Source organism: Halichoerus grypus, chromosome 9, assembly GCF_964656455.1.
Source record: "Halichoerus grypus chromosome 9, mHalGry1.hap1.1, whole genome shotgun sequence".
Classification (NCBI taxonomy): domain Eukaryota; kingdom Metazoa; phylum Chordata; class Mammalia; order Carnivora; family Phocidae; genus Halichoerus; species Halichoerus grypus.
In genome coordinates, this window is record NC_135720.1 from 101,884,540 (window position 1) to 101,909,346 (window position 24,807).

Genomic DNA, 24,807 nt, shown 5'->3' on the forward strand with positions numbered 1-24,807 from the left:
GGATCATGACCTGAGCCGAAGGCAGACGCTTATCGACTGAGCCACCCAGGCGCCCAGAGAGTGATCCAGGTGCCAGGAGAGCGATGTTTTTTACATCTCTTTTTTAATCTACTAAATCCATTTTTCATCCTGTTTGTTTTTAGTCAGTTTCAAGGGAGATGAGGAGTAAAAATGTCTCTGTCATCAGATTGTATTTGCGTTCTGTTCAATTAATGTTTTAGGAATAGTTCTAAAAATACACTATATACTATGAAATGTTAAGTGATTTTCTTTACTGAAGAATTAAGTTACTCAGTACACTTCTTAAAAATGAGTTTTACTTTTAATAACTTTATTCACCCAATTTTTTTGGAACTGAAATGTAGCTAATAAAAAACACTTGTAACCTGATAGGAAAAAAATACCACCCAATAGTTGCAAAATGAAAACCACAACACCTTCTGTGATAGAAAAGATTACTGGCTCTATGCAAAATATTGATACCTATTTCTAAATTTATTTTCCTTATATATATATATACAAGCATATTCACAATAAAGGTCTTTGTGGCAAAATGAAAGCAATGTTTAGTATTCAGAAACAAATTTTAACACCAAGACCCACCCAGTCTACTCTCTAAATCTTAACTGGCAAGTAATAAAGCCAAACAGATTGAGTTAAACTGCTATCTGCTTTCATTTCCTAGAATTAAACCTGCAAATTGTATTTTCATATAAAACCATCTGCACAGGGATTGGATTGTTCAACCTCTTCAATGTCCCTTCAAATACTAAAATTCTATAATCCAAAAGACAATGACGTCGTTTTGGAATGTTGGTGAGGTTCTGGAGTCGACGGCCAAGATTTTAGAGCCGTGTTTGGTACAAAAAGGGTTTTACTAGAGCACGGGGACGAGAAGGAGCTGAGGCCCTGGGACTGTGAGGAACAACTGATTTTATACTTTGGGGGTGGGGGAAGTAAAGATAAGGGAAGTTTCAAAAGGATTTTCATTATGCTAAAGAAGACTCACAGGATACTGGAGGTCTTGCTGTTGTCAAACCAAGGCTCTTTTTCCCTCTAGCAAGGTATTAATACTAAGACAATTGGGAACTTCCTGGAGGAACATTATACTCTGCCGGCCTCAAGTATTTGTCAATGGGCTGCAGGTTATAAGGACATTTAATCTTATCTACATTTCCTTCTGCCTTTGTTTCCCACACCAATAAAAATAAAAAATAAAATTCTATAATCCAAAACTTCACCATCCTGTACCTGGCAGGCTTAATTTATGCCTAGTGTTTATCAAGGCCAGTAAGAAGCATGTAGAAATTTTCAAACTACATTTTTAACTTAAATGACTTGCCACTTTTTTTTTTTTTCTGTATTACTTCATATTGGTGTCTTATCCCTTTTCTAGGATTCAAATCTTCAGGGGATTCCTAAAAAGCCTACAGTCGTGTATGTGGCATATTTTCAGCAAGAGTACATGGGCCTTGATGTCTTCTGGACTCTTTGTTTTTTTATTTTACCAGGACTTCCAGTTGCGAGATCAGAAACCCAAAAAATTTAAGAGCAAGTTTATGCTTAAGGAACCAAGCAGTGGATGGATAGCTGGGATTTAGGAAGGACTGTAATCAGTTTTAAAATTCTCTGGATTGTTTCCATCTCTTTATGCTCTATTTAAAGATCTGTTCTTCCAAATCAGCTTTTTCCAGATGACAGACTATTAACTGAGAGCACTCCCATGCTGAGACCAGTGCTGTTTCAAAAAAAAAAAAGAAAGAAAAAAAATTTTTTTCTTTCAAATTTTTACAATCAGTCTCTAAGTCAGGAACTCAATTTGGGCAAAGTACTCTCCCTTGGGTCAATCACTGGGTGGTCAGGGAGGCAGAATCTTTAAGATGGTAGCAGTTCTATTTGAATATAATGCAAATATAAGGAGCTATCTCCCCCAAAAGAAAGAGATGCTGTACTCAAAAACAGGGGGAGAAGAACTACTATGCCTTTCTTTTAAATCTTATCTAATTTACATCATAGAAAAGTATAACAGAAACTTCCACTAAAAAAAAAAAAAAATCCACTCTATGCCAAGTATTCTGCAACATACTTATATATACATCATTTCAAATTATCCCAATAAACTTGTGAGGTAGAAATTATCATCTCACAGTTTCAGGGGGAAAAGAGACTCGCAAAGGTTCAGTAAAAGTCACGTAGGTCTAGAACTTTCAATGCTTTCATTTTACTATTTACATTGTTTCCCTTATTTGGAAAACTCAAAGTAATAGAATTTTCAATTTGCAATAAACATATGCTGATGTGAATGAAAAATTAATAAAGACCAACACAACTGGCAATACCATTCTTTATTGTTTTTCTTCTTGAGGGAGAAGCATGCTTTTTTACAGCACCTGTAAACAAGTCAGTGAAGTATACTATTTTGAGTTTCCCCACATATATATTATTTTTATTTTTTTGGAATGTTAGAATACCACAACGCCAACTGCATTACATAATAGTTACTGAAGGCAAGTCAGGCTAAAACAAGGGTAAAGTTTTATGGCTAAAAATATTCATAGCAGCAACTTTTAAAAGATGATTTTATTAAATCAAATCATTGCACTTGGTCATTTTATTGCTACAGCAAAACAAGGCCATTAAATTTTTAACGCTTCTCATTTCTGATTTTAACTGATTGTCTTATTCTGTTCATACATTTCAAGTTTAAACGCAAGCACAAAATGTTTACCAACAACTCAAGAGAGCACTTGGGTTTTTTTTTCCCCCCTGTGATCACAGTAAAGCATAAAAAAGAGAACCCCCATTCTCTTCCTATCTTCAGACTTACATTTTGTAAAGAGGTAACACCTTTATAGTAAGACCAACCACTAAAGCTTGGTGGTCACACACAAGCAAGCACACACACACACACACACACACACACAATACTTCCAATATTGAAATACAAGTAGGAAAATTAGTAATATTATGTGTTTCAAAGAATAGCAGACCTGAAAAATACATTCACTAATAATTTGGCAATGACAGATTCTACGCTGTTCATCTCTAGTCTGTCATTTATACTCACTCATAGAAAAAACAATGATTTATCCCCAAATAAAGGCTATTTTTTGATATGAACTTTATGAATAAAAATAATAAAATTCCCACAACAAGAGCAAATACTGGTAAATTGCTAGATTGAAGTAATCATTTTTCCCTTGAGTTTGGCTTTAAGAACTTTACTTTTTGATCAAGGGCAGAAAAATAGAGCCACAATAATTTTCCAATAGAGACACAGTACTTTAATTTCTATTCTGACTGAGGAGTATACAAAGCAGATACTTTAAATGTATGTCAGCATTCATGACCACCTTCATTTTATGCACTAGTGAGAAAATGACCAAGAAAAACTTTAAGAACCATCTGAAATCTGCTGGAAACTTCCCTCACCCCATTATCAGGGTGAAGAGGGGTCACTTAATAGATGTTCCAGTCAGAAAGCTGGAGAATGATTTCTAGGATACAATGTTTTTATTTCTACCTAAGGACTTAATTAAAAGAAAATAAAATCTAAATAACATAAAATAAAAAAAAAGAAAATCTAATTTTTTTAGCAAGAAGGAAATCATTCGACAAGTCATTTAAAAATATTAGGATAGGAGTAAACAATTTCGTTCAGTAGTGACCTAATCAGAAAAGCCCAAGGACTCTTTAAAGAGTTAAAATGTACATACTCAATGCACAATCATGTTTCCTGAATTTAACATTAAGTAATTCCTGGAATTTCTATTATTTTCTACTTCAGTTCTCTTTTATGTGAGACAACATGGCAAAATTTCATTAACACAAGATTTCAGTATATAAGATTAAAACTTAAAGGAAAATATTGGTTTGGTCGTTTAAAATAACACAAAACAGAAGCATGATAGGTGGTACTCAAAATCTGAAAGTCTTTGCTATAATAAAGCTTAAAATCTAATTTTTTTATAAATGAAAAGTCAATTTTTCAGTTTTTAATATAAACCCACATATTTTAAGACATGTTATCTATAGAAACAACATTTTAAAACGTTCAACTGTTCATAAGTGACTCTGAAGAAATTACTAATTCATCCATCCTGTGAAAATGCATTTTGAATATGGTCAACTATATTTGGTTTTAAATAAGCTGTACTGTTATGTTTTATGATATACTAACACCCTGGTACCTAAATGACAGCCTAAAATATCTCCACCAGTTAGTTTGGTCTTTTAGGTAAACTACACATTGTAAAACCTGAGTATTTACATGATGATAATTTGTCAAAGTATGAAACCTCACACCGAAGTTCTCAATGTTCTGAATTTTGTTCTCCTCATATTACCATTATTAAAAATCAGAGGGAGGAGCATGAAGAACTCAATCACAAGATCACAAAATGAGTAATATCTGAGCCTGTAAAATAAGCAGAAAAGTACAGCAATAAGGCTGGTGTTTGCATATTATATGTGCTGTAGTTTCTAGGCACAGGTTAAGGGTTAAATTGACATTTTTAGTTCCTCGACCTAATGAATTTAAAATATAGCTCGTATTTTCCCAAATATAGTTAACAATCCAATACGTTTTAACTAAATTCCTTTTATGAATCCTATAGTGCAAGCAATATAAAATATTCTAAAAATTGAAGAAATTATTTTGGTTGTTTCATTAGTTATTACTATATGCTTGGGTGAATAATCTGGTTTATAGCTAGGAAACTCCTATTTCACCACCCAGAGTATAAACAGCACTGCAAACAAACAGGCACAACAGTGTAATCCTGGGTAAGAAGCTAAAAGTAAAAAATATATATATATACAAAGTTTATATCCCTTATGTATTATGGGAAAAGTAGTGGCTATAGTTACTATAAAGCTAATTTGTCCCTCTCAAATAGTATATTTTACAGATTATTTGTAAAGATATCACCATATTTATAGTATAGATCTCTTTAAAAATAATACTACAAGTTTCAATAAAAAGACTATTGTGAACTTTCTTTCCTTTTTATACAGATTCAGTAGTATTTTCAAGCAAACTAAAAAAAAAAAAAGTTTGCAATTCCAGCACATAAGAAATAAGGCCTCTTCTTTTTTCATATTGGCAAAACAAAATATATATAAAAAAAAATCCACCCTCTCCCTACTTTTCTATAGATTATAGTTCAAATACTCATATTTCTTTATCAGGACAACAGCATTTGTTATTTTTAAGTAACAAGTCAGTTGAAATTCATAGTGTTGCTTCTGAATCCCTGGAACCTTAAGAACACGGGGCCATGCCATTTTAAGAAGACAGGACTGCTTTTTTCAGCTTCTCTATTTCCACCTAAGATATAAAACATAAGTTGACAATAAATAAAATATCTTTAGTCAAATTTCTTTATTTTATCCTATGTCATTAAGATCCAATAATACTTTGAAGACTCCAGATTTTGATTTCCATTCTAAAATCCAATTTCCAATGGTGTGATCAATATAGAAAAAGTTTACCAGAAGAACACATCACAAGTTCCTAATACAAGTTCCTAAATGGCAGGAGACAACCACAAAACAACTACAGTTGTTTCAGCCAGAACAATATTAAGGAATGGGATTATCTGAAAAAATACTGTCATAAAATCAGCCCTCCAAAGAACAAGAGAATCCTTGAAACCAAATTAAGAAATGTACAAGTACCTATAATTAAACAAAGGGGGGGGGCAGTAAAGAACTGAAAAATGATAATAAAGACCAGTTTAGTCCTATGTTTTTCACTTACTACCTAGTGAAATTGGCAAATCCCTTAACCTCATTTGGTCTTAATTTCCTCATCTGTAAACAGTTATGTTCTAGATTAAATTCTTTTTAAAACCCAGGAATATCTCTAAGATTCAGTCAATGTGTTGGAAATATTTCCACCTTTAGGCAGAAGACATCCTTCACTTAACAGAAATTCACATTTAAGAAACTTAAGAAAATTAGGAAAATTCAGTACATGTTCACAATAACTGTGGTTATTTAATTCTGATATATTACAAATCATGATTAAATACCATGCCAAGTGTCCACATTAGCAAGTGGTACAGAACTTGCACTGATTGGGTCTAAGGCTCTGAAGCCCAGTTTTTTACTCTCCCCAATTATATAAGGTTTTGATGATCTCTGACCTTTCACTGCATGTGGAAATATTTAGGCCTTACCTTCTCCTGATAGCACCATCCCTGTCCCCAGTGCTGCATACAAGTAATACATGCTATAGCTAAACTCTGACAAATAATTCATTATTAAATGATAAGCACTTTGCCAGTCAAAATGTATAATTTCAGTATGCTCAGAATCTCCTAAGGGATTCTAATCATTCAAATATGGTTTGTTAATTCTAGGATCTTTCCTGATATTAATCTTCCACTAATATGATTATTAGGTAAATATTTTAACAGCACTAGTTTGGGACAAGCCTTGGTCTTCAGCCTGGATTGAGACAAAATACCTTCAATCTTCATCATGATGTGCTATTATCATCTCTATTCCAAAGATACATGAACCAACTATACCAATTTTAACAAGCAAGGATGCAAAGAAAATGGGGGGAAAAAAACACTGGTGAAAAAAGGAGTAGGGGACAGAAAGAACAACCCTGCATCAATCAGTAATACTCCTTATAGGCTGTCACATAAATTTAGATATCAAGCAAATATTTTTACTGCTAGAGTTTCTCTTCTAGCACTTCTATGTTCATTGTTCATCTTTAGTCCTTTTATCATTCCTCAGTATAATTTAATACTGTACGTTAACTTCATAGTTCAAAGTACTACTTTTAATCTTTAGGGAAATAGAATTTCTCCTTTCAATGTATGATCTTAAAACTCTGTCTTATTAAGTATGCTTTTATAAATACAAGGGTCAAACTTTCCCCATTAGGCAAAAAAAAATTATAATACAAATCAGTGCGAGTCTAAGTAACAGCTGATTTTGCTAAAAAACTGAATCAAATAAAATTCTTCAAAAATGAAAGTCATTTGACTTGTCATAATTTTTATGACAAATTAAATCATATATAGAAATTTAACACTGTATTAGTTCCTCTTGCTTATAACACCTTATTTTCATATATGAATATGTGTATGTAGGAAATACAAGAAATAAAAATCAAGAAACTTGTTTTTAATTTCTGAATTTCTACTGTGTTACACACTGGGAATTTAAGACATTTTAAATATGTATTCTTTGACAAAAATTAGCTGTCTAATATGTATATAGCACTTTGCTAGGAGCTATGGACAAAGATGGAACAGACAGATACACCCTCAAAACAGTCTTACAGTCTAGAAGATGGGCAAAATAAGTCTATAATATCAGTGATAAGATAGAAAATTATTACTTATTTATCCTTTTCAAAATAAAGGACATGAATTTCGAAGAAGACAAAATTATTTTTAAATCAGAGGAAGATGGGTACTAACTTAATGAGGGTGACTGCTGGAGGTAAGCTTTCAGAATCTGTAGAACTTACGCATGAGAAGATGAAATAAAAGGAAAATCCAAGAAAATACAGTAAGAGCAAAAATTCAGACGAATTAACTGTGAGGGACAACTGAGGATCTGCAAGCAAGAAAAGATAAACCAGGACCAAGACATAAAAGACCTCACACGCTAAGTTGAGAAGTCTGAACTTTATTCAGCAAGTAACAGAAAGTTCTTGAAAGTACTAAATAAAGGAAGATTAATTTGAGATAAGAATGAGAGAAACTTAAACAGCTAAAGAGAAGATAAAGAGCATGGGAAAAGGACAGAAATACTAGGAACAAGGTGATAAAGGTGAGGGAGTAAAGCTAACTGGCCTGAATGTGAATGGAACTAGAATGGAAGTACTATGTCTGTAAGACTTGAAAGGCAATGAAATGATCAACAGAAACAGAAAATCGGAAAAGCAGGAAAGGAAGATGATAAACCTCTGTAAAAGGGTACATGCTAGTTCTAAGATCACAGTGCAACAACCAGGGAGACGAGCAGCTGGAAACAGGACAGAAGCTGGGAAAAGAGAATTAGATTCAGATGGGAGAGGCACGAGAGCTAATCACGATGCTTGAGGGCACAGGTAGGAAAAGAGTGAGGAGATGCTGAGAGGAGGGCCAAGGACAGCTCTGAAGGAACATTTCACTTAGAGAAAAGAAGAGGAGGCTGAGAGGTGGACTGAAACAAAAGAATGCAGGATCACATAAACCATGACAGAAAGAGTGGCAACAGATTTAAAAATGTGAAATGCTGTAGAAACTGGAGACACTGGAGTTGCCTTCAGTAAACCTAAAATGTAAGAGTTGTTAATGACTGAATTAAAGGTGAAGAATTAGAGACCACAAACGTACACTTTTTTTTGGTTGTTTATTTTGCAGCAAATGAAACGCAAATGGAAAGTGAAAACTACAGATTAAGAGGGCAGCTGGACCTGAAAGAGGGCTTTGGTTTTTTTTTTGTTTTTTTTTTGTTTTTTTTTTTTTAAAGATTTTATTTATTTATTTGAGACAGAGAGAATGAGAGAGAGAGCACGTGAGAGGGGGGAGGGTCAGAGGGAGAAGCAGGCTCCTCGCTGAGCAGGGAGCCCGATGCGGGACTCGATCCAGGGACTCCAGGATCATGACCTGAGCCGAAGGCAGTCGCTTAACCAACTGAGCCACCCAGGCGCCCCTGGGCTTTGGTTTTTTGAAATCGGGGAAAAACTGAGGATTTTCATGGAAAAAGGGCAAGTGACAATAAAAGGAATACATCAGATGTAAGAGTGAAAATGGAGTTTTGATAATTTACCAAAGACCTTCACATATATTATCTCAACAACTAAAACTAAAAGGCAGCTAAGTGACTTCCTCAAGTTCAAAGAGTATAACTTAATCCCTGAGAGCAAAGTTTCTGAAGTCTGGCTGTTTCTGTTAAAAATTTCAGCCCAACTGCTGATTTAATCGCTCTACACCCTAGTCTGCTCATCCTTAAAGCAGGAACAACAACCCCTACACGCTGTACGTGCGCCACCGAGAGAACGCGCAGGAGCGGGAACAACAACCCCTCCACGCTGTGCGTGCGCCACCGAGAGAACGCGCAGGAGCGGGAACAACAACCCCTCCACGCTGTGCGTGCGCCACCGAGAGAACGCGCAGGAGCGGGAACAACAACCCCTCCACGCTGTGCGTGCGCCACCGAGAGAACGCGCAGGAGCGGGAACAACAACCCCTCCACGCTGTGCGTGCGCCACCGAGAGAACGCGCAGGAGCGGGAACAACAACCCCTCCACGCTGTGCGTGCGCCACCGAGAGAACGCGCAGGAGCGGGAACAACAACCCCTCCACGCTGTACGTGCGCCACCGAGAGAACGCGCAGGAGCGGGAACAACAACCCCTCCACGCTGTGCGTGCGCCACCGAGAGAACGCGCAGGAGCGGGAACAACAACCCCTCCACGCTGTGCGTGCGCCACCGAGAGAACGCGCAGGAGCGGGAACAACAACCCCTCCACGCTGTGCGTGCGCCACCGAGAGAACGCGCAGGAGCAGGAACAACAACCCCTCCACGCTGTGCGTGCGCCACCGAGAGAACGCGCAGGAGGTGCCGAGCTAACTGACACACAGTTTAGAGCTGAAAGTCACCAGTGTAAGTCAGAAGAGGGGCGCAAGGTTTTCTTTGGTTGTTGTTTTGTTTTGTTTTTACGAAGTCCCATGTTCTGTTTCACAATGCTAACAAGAGAAATAAGGTAAGCAACAAGGGAAGGTAAAAATAGGGAAGCATATGAAATACTTAAGTACAGAATGGGAAGAGCTTCTGAAAAAAGGCAGAGTACACTTTCTCTGAAATATGCAGCAAATAAGAATACAAATGAAGACCAAAGTAAGCATGGATGGAGCAGATGGAAAAAAAGTTAAGGAAAATAAGTGAAACTGTAGTCATCAGCAAAGAGTGAAGATGATGACTTTATAGTTACGAAGTAAATGCTCAGTGAGACATCAAGTCAACAAATCTATAGCCATCCCATTACCACCCTCACCCCCACCACCCTTGCCTCCAGGCAAAAAAAAAAAAAAAAAAAAAAAGAAAAGAAAAAGAAAAAAGTTTAACTGTGGAAAAAAAAGAAATAGTTCAAGAAAGCAAGAATGCAAAAGATCTAGAACTACACACTCTTACAAGGCCAGAACCATGTTTGTTTTATTTATGAATGTATACCTTATGCCTCTCACACATTGCCTGAGAGCTAGTGCTCAAAAAAAATTGCTGCATGAATTAATGGAATGTGACAGGGAGTCAACAAAAGATTAGTTAAATGGCTATCAAGCAGCAGGGAGTGTCCAACTTAAGTAGGATAGCATAATTTGTAGTGAACCCAATCACCTAGCAGAGATGGGAAAACACACCTAGTTTATGCTGACTACAATCTCAATGTTAGGAGAAATGAATTACCTCTAGATTACTTCTCATTGCCTTCTCCTCTTCCAAATCCTTTCGTAGTTTTTCCAGTTCTTTCCTAAAAACAAACTATTTATTACTGTTAAGTCTTTCATTTAAACAATATATTTGACTAATGTTAACAGGATCTCTGTTACCTGACATACCAAAACAAGGGGAAAACGTTTTAAAGAAAATAGCCATATTGATCAAGAAAAATTTCAAATTCACTAATGGAATGGTTCAATACAACAGTTAAAAAAAACCTCAGCAAGACCATGGCAAACCTATCTGTGATAAAGAATTTAAGTGAATAGAGAAAGCAGCTCATGATAAAATAAAGAAATAATAATTGGCCTTTAGAATCATGCATTTTCCAGGCTGGACACTCTAAAGCCCAAGCAATTTGGTAATGTCAAAACACGTCACAGTACAAGGCAAATTATTTAACAGGGTTATCTGTACTTTACATTTCTCTTTCTCTATTTTTTTAAAATTAAATATTACATTAAAATTACCAAACCAGGGGTGCCTGGGTGGCTCAGTCAGTTAAGTGTCTGCCTTCAGCTCAGGTCATTATCCCAGGGTCCTGGGATCCAGCCCCACGTCAGGCTCCCTGCCCAGCGGGGAATCTGCTTCTCCCTCTGGCCCTCCCCCTCTCGTGCGTGCTCTCTCTCTCTCTAATAAATAAAATCATTAAAAAATAAATAAATAAAATTACCAGACCAATAAACAAACTTTAGCCAACAATCCATCCTCCTTAACTCATGTTTGTATTTTTCTGTGTTCTCGTCTTTTTTTATATAGTCATCTTCCCTCCACAGCTCTAAGTATATATTCCATATTATGTCTTTTCACAAAGTATTTTAAAATATTTCCAGGCTGCTAAAATTATCATATTTCTGATAATTGTTGCTTGACACTCAAATATCCAGGTTTTCTGGTTATTGCTTTTTGGGGGGAGATGGAAAGAATAGGAATTTTATTTAACATCATGAATATACCAGCATATCAAATTTCTAAATCAAAAAGTAGGGACATTTTCACAGCTTTCTGACATATGCTAGGAAAATTCTCTTCAAGAGTATTATAGAGGGGCACCCGGGTAGCTCAGTTGTTAAGCGGCTGCCTTTGGCTCAGGTCATGATCCCAGGGTCCTGGGATCGAGCCCCGCATTGGGCTCCCTGCTCGGTGGGAAGCCTGCTTCTCCCTCTCCCATTCCCCCGCTTGTGTTCCCTCCCTCGCTCTCTCTCTCTCTGTCAAATAGATAAATAAAATCTTAAAAAAAAAAAAAGTATTATAGAAATAATAGCTTGAAAAACACATGAAAATGCTCAGGAAGAAAGACTATATGAAAAAGAAAGGAACTTTTATTTATTTATTTTTTTTTAAAGATTTTATTTATTTATTTGACAGACAGAGAGACAGCGAGAGAGGGAACACAAGTAGGGGGGGAGTGGGAGAGGGAGAAGCAGGTTTCCCGCCGAGCAGGGAGCCCGATGCGGGGCTCAATCCCAGGACCCTGGGATCATGACCTGAGCCAAAAGGCAGCCGCTTAACCGACTGAGCCACCCGGGCGCCCCAGAAAGGAACTTTTAAATTCTATAGTTTCAAAACTAGTTTCTTCTGTGGTTTTAATGATTATAAAACTATTTATATTGAGAATAAATGTTCTACTGTTTCAATTTAAATTATAATTTAAATACTTAATTTATCTAGAGTTTATTTTGGTACATGATAGAAAATGTGCTAAAATATTAACTTTGTATTTCTAAAATGTTACCATTAAATTAAATAATGCTTCCATTTTCTAATTATTCTATTACTTTGAGTTTATTATACATTTAAATTATATCTAAATGAGGATCTATTCCTAAAAATATTTATCCCGCTGTTTATCTATCACATTTTTATTTTTAAAAACACATTTGTGAATATAAAATTTTTATGTAACATTGTTTTCCTTTTACAGGAACAGATCAAACTATATATCTTGTTCTATAACTTTTCAACTAAAGAAATAGATTACTAATATATTTCTCTGTCAATCATTCCATGTCAAGAACCTTCAATTTTTTTAATGATTTGTTCTAAACATTTTAGATTCTAATACTGAATGCATAAAGACTATGTATTTGTAAGCTATAAAGATAAAATAATTAAAAAACCTAAGAATTCCAAGTCAGCTCAAGAAATAAATTATTATTACCAGTACCTCTGATACCCAGAGTGACCTGCAATCCTATTTGCCTCCTCTCCTTCACAAATCAACAAATTAGGAGAGTTCTCTAACTTATACATGGATGGTGTTCAATAAATACTTCCTAGATGAATGAACTTACAGTTTATAATGTGTACATTGCAGAATCTGTAAAAAAAATTCCGCAGGATTCAGACAGATAAACCGAAGAGTAAAGAAAAGACCCATCATGTATCAAATTAAAAACACTCTCTCTCTCCCTCTCTTTCTCTCTCTATATATATGCAAATATATTTTTTAAGTAGTCACTCAAGATAAATTTTTTGGTTCTACCTAAGAGACGTTTGTAAAAGTGCTCTGCAACTACAAATATATCAATTGTTAATCTCAGTATCTTTTTTTTTTTTTTAAGATTTACTTATTTGAGAGAGAGAGAGAGAGAACACACATGGTGGGGAGGAGTAGAAGGAGAGAATCTCAAGCAGACGCCCCAGTGAGTGTGGAGCCAGACGTGGAGCTTGATCTCATGACCCAGGAGATCATGACCTTAGCTGAAACCAAGAGTTTTGGACACCTTACCGATTGAGCCACCCAGGCACCCCTCAATATCATTTTTAATAAAGAATCCAGAGCCAACTGAGAACTAGGGGAGAAATGGTAAATTCACCTCCGAGGCAGCATGGTTTCTGGCAATGACTTTTATACCAGATTCCATATACCATCAAATACTTTTAGAAGCTACAGGGGAAGATGAGATAGGGGAAGAGCACCTGAACCAACCCTCACCCTTGGTTCAGTTAGATTAGCTCATCTTTGACCTGTTTTACCTACTGGGCCTTTGTAGAACTATGTTTAAAATGTTAACAAGTTTTATTTTTATATTTATTGATTTTTAATGTTAACAAGTTCTAAAGCTCAAATAATAACGGTTCTAGAAAAATATCTCTAAACCAACAGAAAATATGATTTCAATTCTAGCTCTGCCTTCTAAGAACTGTATAATCTTAGATAAATAGCTTTACCTCTCTGAACCTTTACTTCTTCAGTTAACAGAAAAGAGGGGAGCTATAGTAGGTGACCTTTTACATTTGTTTTCACTCTAAAAAGTCCCTAAGTTTCACTTAGGATCTCACCATATACTATTATTGAAAAGTTTCAGAATTAAGAGAATGGCTTTAAAGATCACCTATTCCCAACCCCTTGGTTTTATTTACATACCAATCTCAACTCTAACAGAGACAGTGATCCAGTCCCTCTGAAAAGTAAATATACATATAGATACAGTCCAGATCCGAAATACAATATAACTTTTCCTAATATTTTTAAGACTAATTAACCCATGTGTTTGACCAGAAGATTTCTACCCTTGAATTATGGGTACATATATACCTTTTCCATAATAAGCCTACAAGAACAAGTTTCCTAATTCAAGTTTTTTGCAGAAAGGAGAGAAGCACTATTAATGAAAACTTCTTTGGAAACATACTTGCTTATACCAGAAATTTGGCAGATTACATCTCTACTTGATAGAATTTGAAAGAATTCTTTACATATGTGTTAAGTAGTTTTCAAAGAGGAAAACAAGGGCTACTTACCCATGATCCTTTTTCAGCGCTTCTACAATGCAGAGCAATTCAATAATCTGAGCTCTAAGTTCATCCAAGGGATTTTTTTTCCCATCATCTGATTCTACTTTAGCTTTGATTTCTAATGGACTTAAAAAAGCAGCCGTATTTGGTTTAGAAGCACTTGAAGGTGTTGAAAGGTACACAGATGGCTGAAAACATAATAGAAAATTTTCTTACTTTGTATTTATATTTATGTTTAAGTTCAAAAAATTTTATAGCAAGGAGGTAAATAATTAAAATAATAATTCAAGATAAATGGTAACTTTGGAAATTCAAAAAGCAGTTTGGTATTCACAACTAGTAAAACCACCAAACAACCAAAGAATAAACTTGTAATCACTAGGAGTTTGTGTGAGAAATGTCAAAAGATTTATTAATAATAATTTTTAAAGAGTGGAAAAGAAAAGAAAAACCTATTAGATTTATCTTATGAATGGTTTGCCGAGTGGAGCATCTAGAGGCAAGAATATATCAGCATTATTAAGGTGCTGCTTTGATCCTCCACTTTAAATAGTCATTATTTAAAATATCCAAAGAATTTCACTTAAAAGTAATTATGAAGAATTGAATAAGTCCGTGGAAGAGGCATTAAAATGAATCCATGGCCTGATGCCCTTTTTACTATTTTCACTAAAATAACAGGAAGTAAAATTTCAATCGACTGTTGACAAGTTGAGAGAATCAGATTGAGTGTATCTGATAAACTGGAAGAGCAGCCAAATGCTGCTTGGAATGAATTTGAGGAGGAAACACGAATTTCTTAAATATAAGATGTGTATAGGTTGTGATAATACTATCTTAAATAAAAATGCAAGAGTTTAGAAGAGTTTTTTTTTTTTTTAAGATTTTTATTTATTTATTTGACAAAGAGAGACACAGAGAGAGAGGGAACACAAGCAGGGGGAGTAGGAGAGGGAGAAGCAGGCCTCCCGTGGAGCAGGGAGACCTGAAGTGGGGCTCGATCCCAGGACTCTGGGATCATGACCTGAGCCGAAGGTAGACGCTTAACAACTGAGCCACCCAGGCGCCCCGAGTGTAGAAGAGTCTTAACACCGTGTAATAAATGGAAGAATCCATGTATACTACCACTCATTCCAGTATATATTCAGTGCACCACACTAGGTTAGGAGTAAAAAATGATGGCTTCTGGCCTAAAGAGTGTATGTTTAATGGGAAAATGAAACAGATGGATAGATCTATGCCTTAAAAAATATGAAATGTGTAACATTTATACTACTCATTTAAAATAAGCTCTTTTAAAAAATGACCTACAGAGGACAGTGTGACTTTAGTAACTCAATTTTTTAGCAAGAATTTTTTTATTTCTTGGCAGAAGAAATAATTATTAGAAGACACTTTAAATTCCACAATTTTAGTGTTCACAAAGAATCCTACAAATTATACAAATCTTAGGCCACAATGCCCCTCACCTTTGGAGAATAGCATGAATCCTTTTTAAATTCAGATGGCTTTAAGTTGGCACCATCTTCTTCTTTTGGTAACTTCAAGATTTTTTCTGGGCTTTGAGTTGGCTGAATGATTTTTTAAAATCAAGAAACAGAAAATACCAAAGAAGGAAAAGGCAATAAACATTTGGATGATAAACTAAGTAACTTTTATCACTGTTTTCAGCACCTACTGTTCCAGATATTCCATTATTGTTAACAGGATATTACATAATTTCAAGCTGAATAACACACTTGCATATCTGGAAAGTAAAAATAGCCTGCCTCTTAGCAACAAAAATTTTCTCTACTTCGGTAATTTAAAAGCACCATAGTGCTCAAGAGCTAATATATTACAATATATCAGAAAATAAAATACTACCAGCATTCCAGGCAATGTATAGAAAACATAAAAAGAAGCTACACATTTAGATACCAGCATTAGTACTACAAAAAAACCCCACTATTTCAGAGGAAAAGAACGTTCTCATTCTTTCCTAAGGTGAATATGTACCACTCAATTCTAATTATTGTTGTGAGATGGGCAGATTACATGGGTACCCTGACCCCTTTTGATTACATGTGCTTTGTGGTTACGGTCTCAGGATAGCTCTCTATTCTTGATTCTGTAACCTTCCATTGCAAGCCTCTTTGAAATGAACATGACCCCGTATCTCCCTAAATACAACCAACCATTTGCCACTTGAGTATAATAACTATCTTCCTGATTTTTAAACTGGTGGAGTTACAAATCCTCCCTTGTTCCTATCTTTAGAAGGACTCTGGATTTGCTAAATTCTCTGTGTTTTAGAACAGTAAGTGTAACTCACAGAATGTCCACCATTGAAGCGGCCCGGCAACCTTCTTCCAGGCATCTTCGGTCTATTTGCAGTGAGATGTAGCAAGTTTTCTGAGGAAGCTATGTCATCAAAATTTACAAGATCTGGAGAATAAAATTAAACATATCTACTAAGAGATAACTGTACATTTTAAAAGATAAAAAAGAACGTTTCTGGATTTCTAACAAATTATACATTAAAAAGTACCACTAGGACTCACAAGTTAACCTGTGCTTTTCATATGCATTTGGAAAACAACACTCACCCTTAAAAACAAACATCTTCTTTACCTGATACATTTTATAGCGTAAGACTTTACTAACAATAGAAAGTTCATGTTTCTAAGTTAGACCTCAATAAAAGTTCTTATTGAAAAATACAAATCTGAACCAAAAATTACAGTATGATAAAAAAACTGTCATCTTAAGTTCTTGCTTGTAAAAACAGATGATCTACTTCTTCAACTCATAATTAATTACAATATATCAGAAAATTAACACATAAAATGTTTTAAATTTCAAGTAGTATCCTAATAGTCAAATTTTAAGAACTCAACTGTATGTGGGACCCTGATGCTTTCCAACTGTGAGGTGAAAGTATAATTTAATGGATCTTTATATATGTGAGTGTGTGTATACAAACACTGTTTTGTAGCTGGGACTCAAACTGTTAATAGTTCACTGCACTTTTGCTTAGACATCAGCATGTTTGGGAACTATAAGACAGTTACAAATCTAAAGCAAACAGGATTATCAAGGAAAAATGCTACAAAGATCATTCACTTGTTTTACCACTATCAAAGGCTGGTTGACCTTTGATCCAATGACTTGGGTTTCTTTAAACCTATCTATGTAATTTGTATCTTTGAAACAATGGCATATAATACCTTCCCTTTTTCTAGATGATCCAGAAAACCTTGCTGAAAGAGGTGATTTTTAATTTTGAAACCTAGAAATCTGTAAGTGATACGAGAATCCTAAGGATAACTCCAGACACTTCCATTGTCAATATTATCTTCTTTTAGCCCAAATTCCAAACTAGGGATATTAATCACAGTTGAGATACTTGATATGGCAGCAGATATCTTTGGTTTAGTCTTCCAAATACAGAATTAATTCTGCACATTCCCATTGCTTAGATGTTTATAATGATTTCTGTCAAGTATTTAGATATCCAAACTCAGTGATTTGTTATTTCTTAAAAGACATCTAAAGATAATTATTATTACTGCCCTCAAAGCTTATTTATCAATTTTCATATTCAAAGTAATCAATTTAGAAAAAAATGTTAAGAGTAAAAGGGCACAAAGGTAAGACATAAGAAAAGGTATCACTGTTTGGCAATATGTGTTTTATAACAAATTTAAGTATTTGTTGACCTCTGTTAATTCTTTTCCATCCTCCCATTGCGGGATTACTTTGTGTATTCTATTTTATATCTAGTCATCTGCTTACCAGGCTAATACATCACAACAGGCAATCAAATGTGCTCAGTTTAATTTTGGTCTTGAGTCTTTTGATAATTGTTTATAATTATAAAATATAACAAACCATAATAAGAGACAGTGGCTTTAATGGAAAATACATTATATAATGTGAAAGACCCTGAGTTTAAATATACTTTTAAATATTTCATTTTATTTGTAAAATTTCATAAAGAAAATCAGTATTTTAAAAAATGTTAAAAACATGCTGTAGTTTGAAGGGTTAAAAATTGCTTTTAACACTGAGAAATGTACATTGACAACCTATAAAAAAAAAAAAAACCTTGAAAAGTACAATTCAGTAATTTTGGCCTGTGAAGATTATTTTCAAATGCATATTTAAGCAACTTGCAGAAAGAAAAAGAAACAGAAAAACATAAGAAGGGATGAAGATAAATGAAACTGAAAGGATAAATAAAAGGTGGATTTATAAAATTATAGACCATGCTCATGTAAAAATGCCTTCCATATGTCCAGTTTTGGGCTACACCATCAAGACAAATAATTTTACTATTCTAAAACTTTCTCAGGTCCTCCATGTAAGCCATTAGGTTAGTAAAATAAAACAGTGCACATTTTGGACTCATGATATATTTGAACACATTTAAAATTTACCTAAGAGTAATTAGAGTGGATTTATACTGTACAAATGGCATGAAAGGCATGATAATCACTTAACTCTTCCAATTATATTGCCACTCTGCCAGCCATTTACATTTCTATACATTGCCTAAGAAGACACAGAATTTTTAAAAAGTCAAAATGAAATATCAAATTTTGGTAGAAAATAAACTGATTTTTATGGTTTTCAATTTAAAAAAAAAAAAACTTATATCGAAAGAATATCTTATTCAGGAAAATTTTTCCAACATAAATTTCATTTTATTTTCAAATGGAAAACCAAAAGGGTTAGAATAGACAGACAAACATGTACACTTTTAGTACAATTACAAAGAAAAATCAATGTGCACCACCTATTTATATGGAATATATTGTTTTGATTTCTTTTATAAATTGTCATCTTACCAAAATGGAGAAAGGTAGGATAATTTCCTGACACGTAAGAAGGGAAACATGGCAAACAGGCTAGGAAACAAAATCTGGAAAGAAAAGTCAAGGATAGGAATGTCTAGAAAAAAAGACTAAATCAAAAAAATTATTTTACAAAGCAGGAAAAAGGAACAGTTGTAGAATGAACAGAACCATTTCAATGTTTAGCATATACCTACTGCAGTTTATCTAAACTCACATAAGATGTGTATTAGATTTTAGATTTATCTTTCGAAAGAAAAAATGATTAGTATTAATTTCAATATAAGTAGAAAGAAGCCTTTTTAAAATTACTCACTGAACACCAAGACAGCTTCGAAAGGATGTTTTAGTAAAAAATTAGAGGTCAGAGTAATAAATCAATATATTAACAACTCATTTATATAGTTATAACTAAAATTAAACTACCTTCCAGTCAAGTTCTAGTCTTCAGCATATGACAGTAATTAAATGAAAGAGACAATTTTAGTTCTATGATATAATAAAAGAAAAACATGACAAATAGTATTTTTAAATATCTAACTATAAAAATACAACTTATACATTTAAAATCACATAATCCATAAATGAATCTTCAATTATGCCTCATATGACACTATAAAGGAATTATCAAGAAAATTATTGTAAGAAAATAATAATTTTAATCTCTGCTCTTAATTCTCCAGGTAAATTCTACATTTTTGGGTGTGTTTTGTTTTGTTTTTGTATCCTAGTTTAGATATAGACTCATTTTTTATAGTATCTACCACTCAACAGGTAAGCATCTTATTAGAAAAATTCCACCTTAAACTCTTTCTGGAAGAAATAAATGAATAAACATTGAGAATGTAATTCAAACAAAAATAGATTAACTATCAAACAAAACAAAGAATGTTTCACTATTTAACAATGAATGCTTTGGGATCAAATAATATTATGTATCTCTAAAATTTCCTTTTAACCCAAGAAGAATTTATCATAAAAAACAATCAAAAAGGATAAAATATAGTAACACTCTAAGAATACTTCATCAGCTGTGCTTTCTCAATGTAATATGTATGTTACCACTAAATCTTCTATCTTGTATTTTAAGACTAATGTGTAAACCAATTTTATGTCCCAGAGAACTTACTATTTTAGAAATATTTAGACCATGTGAACTTTATAATTAACCAGTAATAGCAGTGAGATTATCCTAAACCAATTTTTAATGAAAAAGAGAGGGAAAAAATTAAAACATGGTTCTAACAACTACACAATTTATAGTACCATCTTATATATGAGAATATATACTGAAGGACATTTATTTTAAAAATAGTTTATAAATGGCTTTATATAGAGTATAATCACATCTGAGAGTACTGTCAGGAATTTATATCCCATTTTATAGGGAAGAGCAGAAACAGAATAAGATGAGATTAACAACAGAGGAAAGGAAAAGAAGGGAAGTAACATTTTATAACATCTTCCATGTCAGGTATTCTAGTAGGTATCATAGACATACTGGATCATTCAATTATCATTTAAGTGCAAAAACAAGACAATGATAAATGAGCTAATAATTTAAAACCCACATTTTTAATAACAAAGTGTACTTGCTACTATATCATCACCTGAAATTATTATTTTGTGTAATAATGAGACTGTTCTAAGATTTTCATGTATATTTTAAACTTTCTGAAACATGTTAAAGGGCTAGGTTCATATGCTATTTTAAAAATTTGAAACCTCTAACTGTGCCAAAAATATAAATTAAAATATGCCTCAACCTAATGCCAAATTTGAGGCTGTATTTGATGCAGAACACAGTGTTTTTTTAAGGTGTCAATATCTCAAAAAAAGAGTTTAAACACTTTTGCACTACAAAGACTAAAACCATAATATTCCAATAAAAAATGGAAATGAGGAATAACCTGAGTTGAAGTTCAGAACATGAGCTATATGCTTTAGCAGTCAGGTCTTTTGTCTTAGCATATTATTTGTGCCTAAAATAGTAATGGGATATAACACTTGCTCAGTATATATTTCCTATGTAATATGAACACAAACATAAAATTTCTCATTTTACTGTGCTTTGCAGATAACTCCATTTTTTACAAATTGAAGGTTGACGGCAACCCTGCGATGAGCAAGTCTATCGATGCCATTTTTCCAACAGCACTGCAAATCTCTGTGTCACATTTTGGTAATTCTCACAATATTTCAAACTTCTTCATTACTCTAATACTTGTTATGGTCATCTGTGATCAGTGATCTTTAATGTTACTATTGTAACTGTAACGAACTGTGCCCATGTAAGATGTTTAACTTAATTTGTAAGTGGTGTATATGTTCTGACTGCTCCACAGTGAAGCTGCTTCCCATTTCTCTCACTCTCTTTAAGCCTCCCTATTCTCTCAGACACAATACATTGAAATTGGGGCAATTCGTAACCCTACAATGGCCTCTAAGTGTTGAGTGGTCACACATATCTCACTGTCAATCAAAAGCTAGAAATGATTAAGTTTAGTTAGGAAAGCATACAGAAAACCGAGATAGGCCAAAAGCTACGCCTCTTGCGCCAGTTAGCCAAATTGTGAATGCAAAGGAAAAGATCGTGAAGAAAATTATAAGTGTTACTCCAATGAACACACAAATTATAGAAAGCAAACAAGCTGATCGGGAGAAAGTTTCAGTAGTAGTCTGGATAAAAAAATCAAATCAGGCACAACACTCATTCCCTTAAGCCAAAGCCTAATCCAGAGCAAGGCCCCAACTCTCTTCAATTCTGTGAAGGCTGAGAGAGGTGGGAAAGCTGCAAAAAAAAAAAAAAAAAAGTCTGAAGCTAGCAGAGGTTGGTTCACGGAGTTTAAGGAAAGAAGTCATCTCCATAACATAAAAGTGCAAGGGAAAGCATTAAGTGCTGATACAGAAGCTACAGCAAGTTATACAGAAGATCTAGCTAATTAATGAAGGTTGCTTCACTGAACAACAGATTTTCAATGTAGATGAAACAGCCTTAGAGTGGAAGAAGATGCCATCTGGGACTTTCATAGCCAGAGAGGAGAAACCAATGCCTGGCCTCAAAGCTTTAAAAGACAGGCTGACTCTCTTGTGAGAGACTAATGCAGCTAGTGAAAGCTAAAGTCAACGCTCATTTACTATTCTGAAATTCCTAGGGCCCTTAAGAATTATGCTAAATCTGTGCTCTATAAATGGAACAACAAAAAAGGATAGCAGCACATCTGTTTACAACACGGTTTACTCAATATTTTAATCCCGCTGTTGAGACCTACTGCTCAGAAGATTCTTTTCAAAGTATTACTGCTCATTGACAAAGCCATCTTGTTACCCAAGAGCTCTGATGGAGGTGTACAAGATTAATCTTGTTTTCATGCCTGCTAACACAACATCCATTCTGTAGCCCGATTAAGGAGTAATTGTGACTTTCTTCTGACTTTCAAGTCTTATTATTTAAGGAATACATTTCATAACACTACAGCTTCCACGGATAATGATTCCTCTGATGGCCTTTGACAAAGTAAATTAAAAACCTTCTGAAAAGCATTCATGATTCTAGCTGCTATTAAGAACACTGGGGATTTATGGGAGAGGTCAAACATGAGTTTGGAAGGAGATGATTCCAACCTTCACGGATTACTCTCAGGGGTTCAAGACATCAGAGGAGGAAGTGACTGCAGATGTGGTGGAAATATCAAGAGAACTAGAATTAGAAGCGGAGACTGAAGATGTGACTGAATTGCTATAATCTCATGATAAAACTTTAAAGATGAGCAAAGAAAGTTGTTTCTTCAGATGGAAACTACTCCTGGTGAAGATGCTATGAAAATTGTTGAAATGACAATAAAACATACAGAATAGTAGATAAACTTAGTTGATAAAGCAGAGGCAGGGTTTGAGAGGACTGACTTCAATTAGAAAAAAGTGCTACTGTAAGTAAAATGTTATCAAACAGTATCACATGCTACAAAGAAACTGTTCATGAAAGGAAGAGTCAATTGACGTGGCAAACTTCACTGTTGTCTTATTTTAGAAATTGCCACAGCCACCCCAACCTTCATTAGCCACCACCCTGATCAGTCAGCAGCCATCAGCATTAAGGCAAGACCCTCCACCAACAAAAAGATTATGACTTGCTAAAAGTTCAGATGATGGTTACCATGTTTTAGCAATAAAATTATTTTTTAAAGTATGTACATTTTTTTAGTCACAATGCTAACGCACACTTAATATAGTATAGTGTAAACGTAACTTTTATACGCATGGGAAACCAAAAAATTCATTTGACTCACTTTAATATTTGTTTTATTGCAGTGGTCTGGAATGGAACTCTCAATTATCTCTGTGGTATGCTTTGTGTATTTCCTGAATTTAACTGGGTGTTAAGTGTAGTACACCAAAGGCCGCCTGATAGTGGAAGGAATAAAGGACAGTAGTATGGAAGTTAGCTGTTAGTTTTCTGTCCTTACATATGTCTCAGCTTCTCTAAATTACTTCCTTATTCATTTGAAGAAAAAAAACAAAACAAAACAGAAATTAGGAATTTGCAAACCCTGTTTCATAAGACCTATTTGTTTTTTAATGACGAGTAAATAATGGATATGGATAAAAGTAAAAATTGGGACCAAAAAGAGTAAAAAAATCAAACTTTACAAACCACCACTAGTTTGACATTATTACATGTGTTATTTCTTTTTTTTTTTTTTAAAGATTTTATTTATTTGAGAGAGAGAGAGAGCACAAGCAGCGGGAACAGCAGAGGGAGAGGGAGAAGCAGACTCCCCAAAGAGCAGGGAGCCCAATGTGGGGCTCGATCTCAGGACTCTGAGATCATGACCTGAGCTGAAGGCAGTTGCTTAATCGACTGAGCCACCCAGATGCCCCTAAAGGATATTTTTTAAAAACCTTCTATAAAGAACATTTTTTTGTTTTTATTTCACTAACAGTAAATAACAATTTTCACCAGATAAAACACACTAAATATAACTGAATGAATGTCTCTAAAATACAATCAACATCTCATTTTCCAGAAATTATTAATGAATATGGCTTCATCCAGAGCAGGCAGGATCCAAACATATGATGAAAGGGTCTATAAAACATTCAAATTAAAAAACTAAAGGAGACCATGTGTAGGTCAGAGCTTTTGTATTGGCAAAATGACAATTAAGAAAAATACTAAAATCACCTAACAGTTTTCAAAAGGTAGTAAGTAGCATATCTTACAATATAGTGACAAAAAAAAAAAAACCCTGAGTATAATTGGCCTTTAAGTCTGAATGTAAATATGAAATGTTAACACGAAGGCTAAACATATTAAGACATTAAAACTTTTAAAAGAATATCATGAGCACTTTATATAAAGGGAACTTAAAAAGTTCTCTTCTGCTTTATGTCATCTTGGACACTTGATGTGTCTATAGCGTAATTTCTTTAGAAGCAAAATAGCATCTGCCTTTTAGAGTTATTATTAAGATAAAATAAGAATATATAGGAGAAAGTGCTTTGAAAATGTAAAAAAAAAACTAAAACCAAATGCAAGGTACTATACAATAATCACTACTACAAAGTAATGATTGTGCTATGCTTTTAATATTGAGACCTTTATCAAAACTGCTCTGTTTCAGGTTTTCCATTTTACAACTAAGAGGTATAAACGTATAAAAGACCAGGGGACAAATCAGATGATTGATGAGTTGAAAAATCAGTCCTAAAACTTAAGGAACAACATTTAACTAAAGAAGTAAAGCCTGCTGATACACATACACAAAGAGAGAG

The 24,807-nt window shown here is 34.2% G+C and overlaps 1 protein-coding gene across 1 annotated transcript in view; it reads right to left on the reverse strand.

The window, feature by feature from the left end:
* Positions 1–2,330: 2,330 nt before the first annotated feature.
* Positions 2,331–24,807, reverse strand: part of CD2AP (CD2 associated protein) — a 133,481-nt gene continuing 111,004 nt past the window's right edge. Inside the window, exons 14-18 of the mRNA XM_036110581.2 lie at positions 16,509–16,621; positions 15,664–15,765; positions 14,201–14,382; positions 10,421–10,484; positions 2,331–5,329 (exon numbers count right to left, since the gene is read on the reverse strand). Coding sequence (XP_035966474.2) covers positions 5,288–5,329; positions 10,421–10,484; positions 14,201–14,382; positions 15,664–15,765; positions 16,509–16,621 — 503 coding nt within the window. The 3' untranslated portion in view covers positions 2,331–5,287. The remainder of the gene's footprint in view (positions 5,330–10,420; positions 10,485–14,200; positions 14,383–15,663; positions 15,766–16,508; positions 16,622–24,807) is intronic.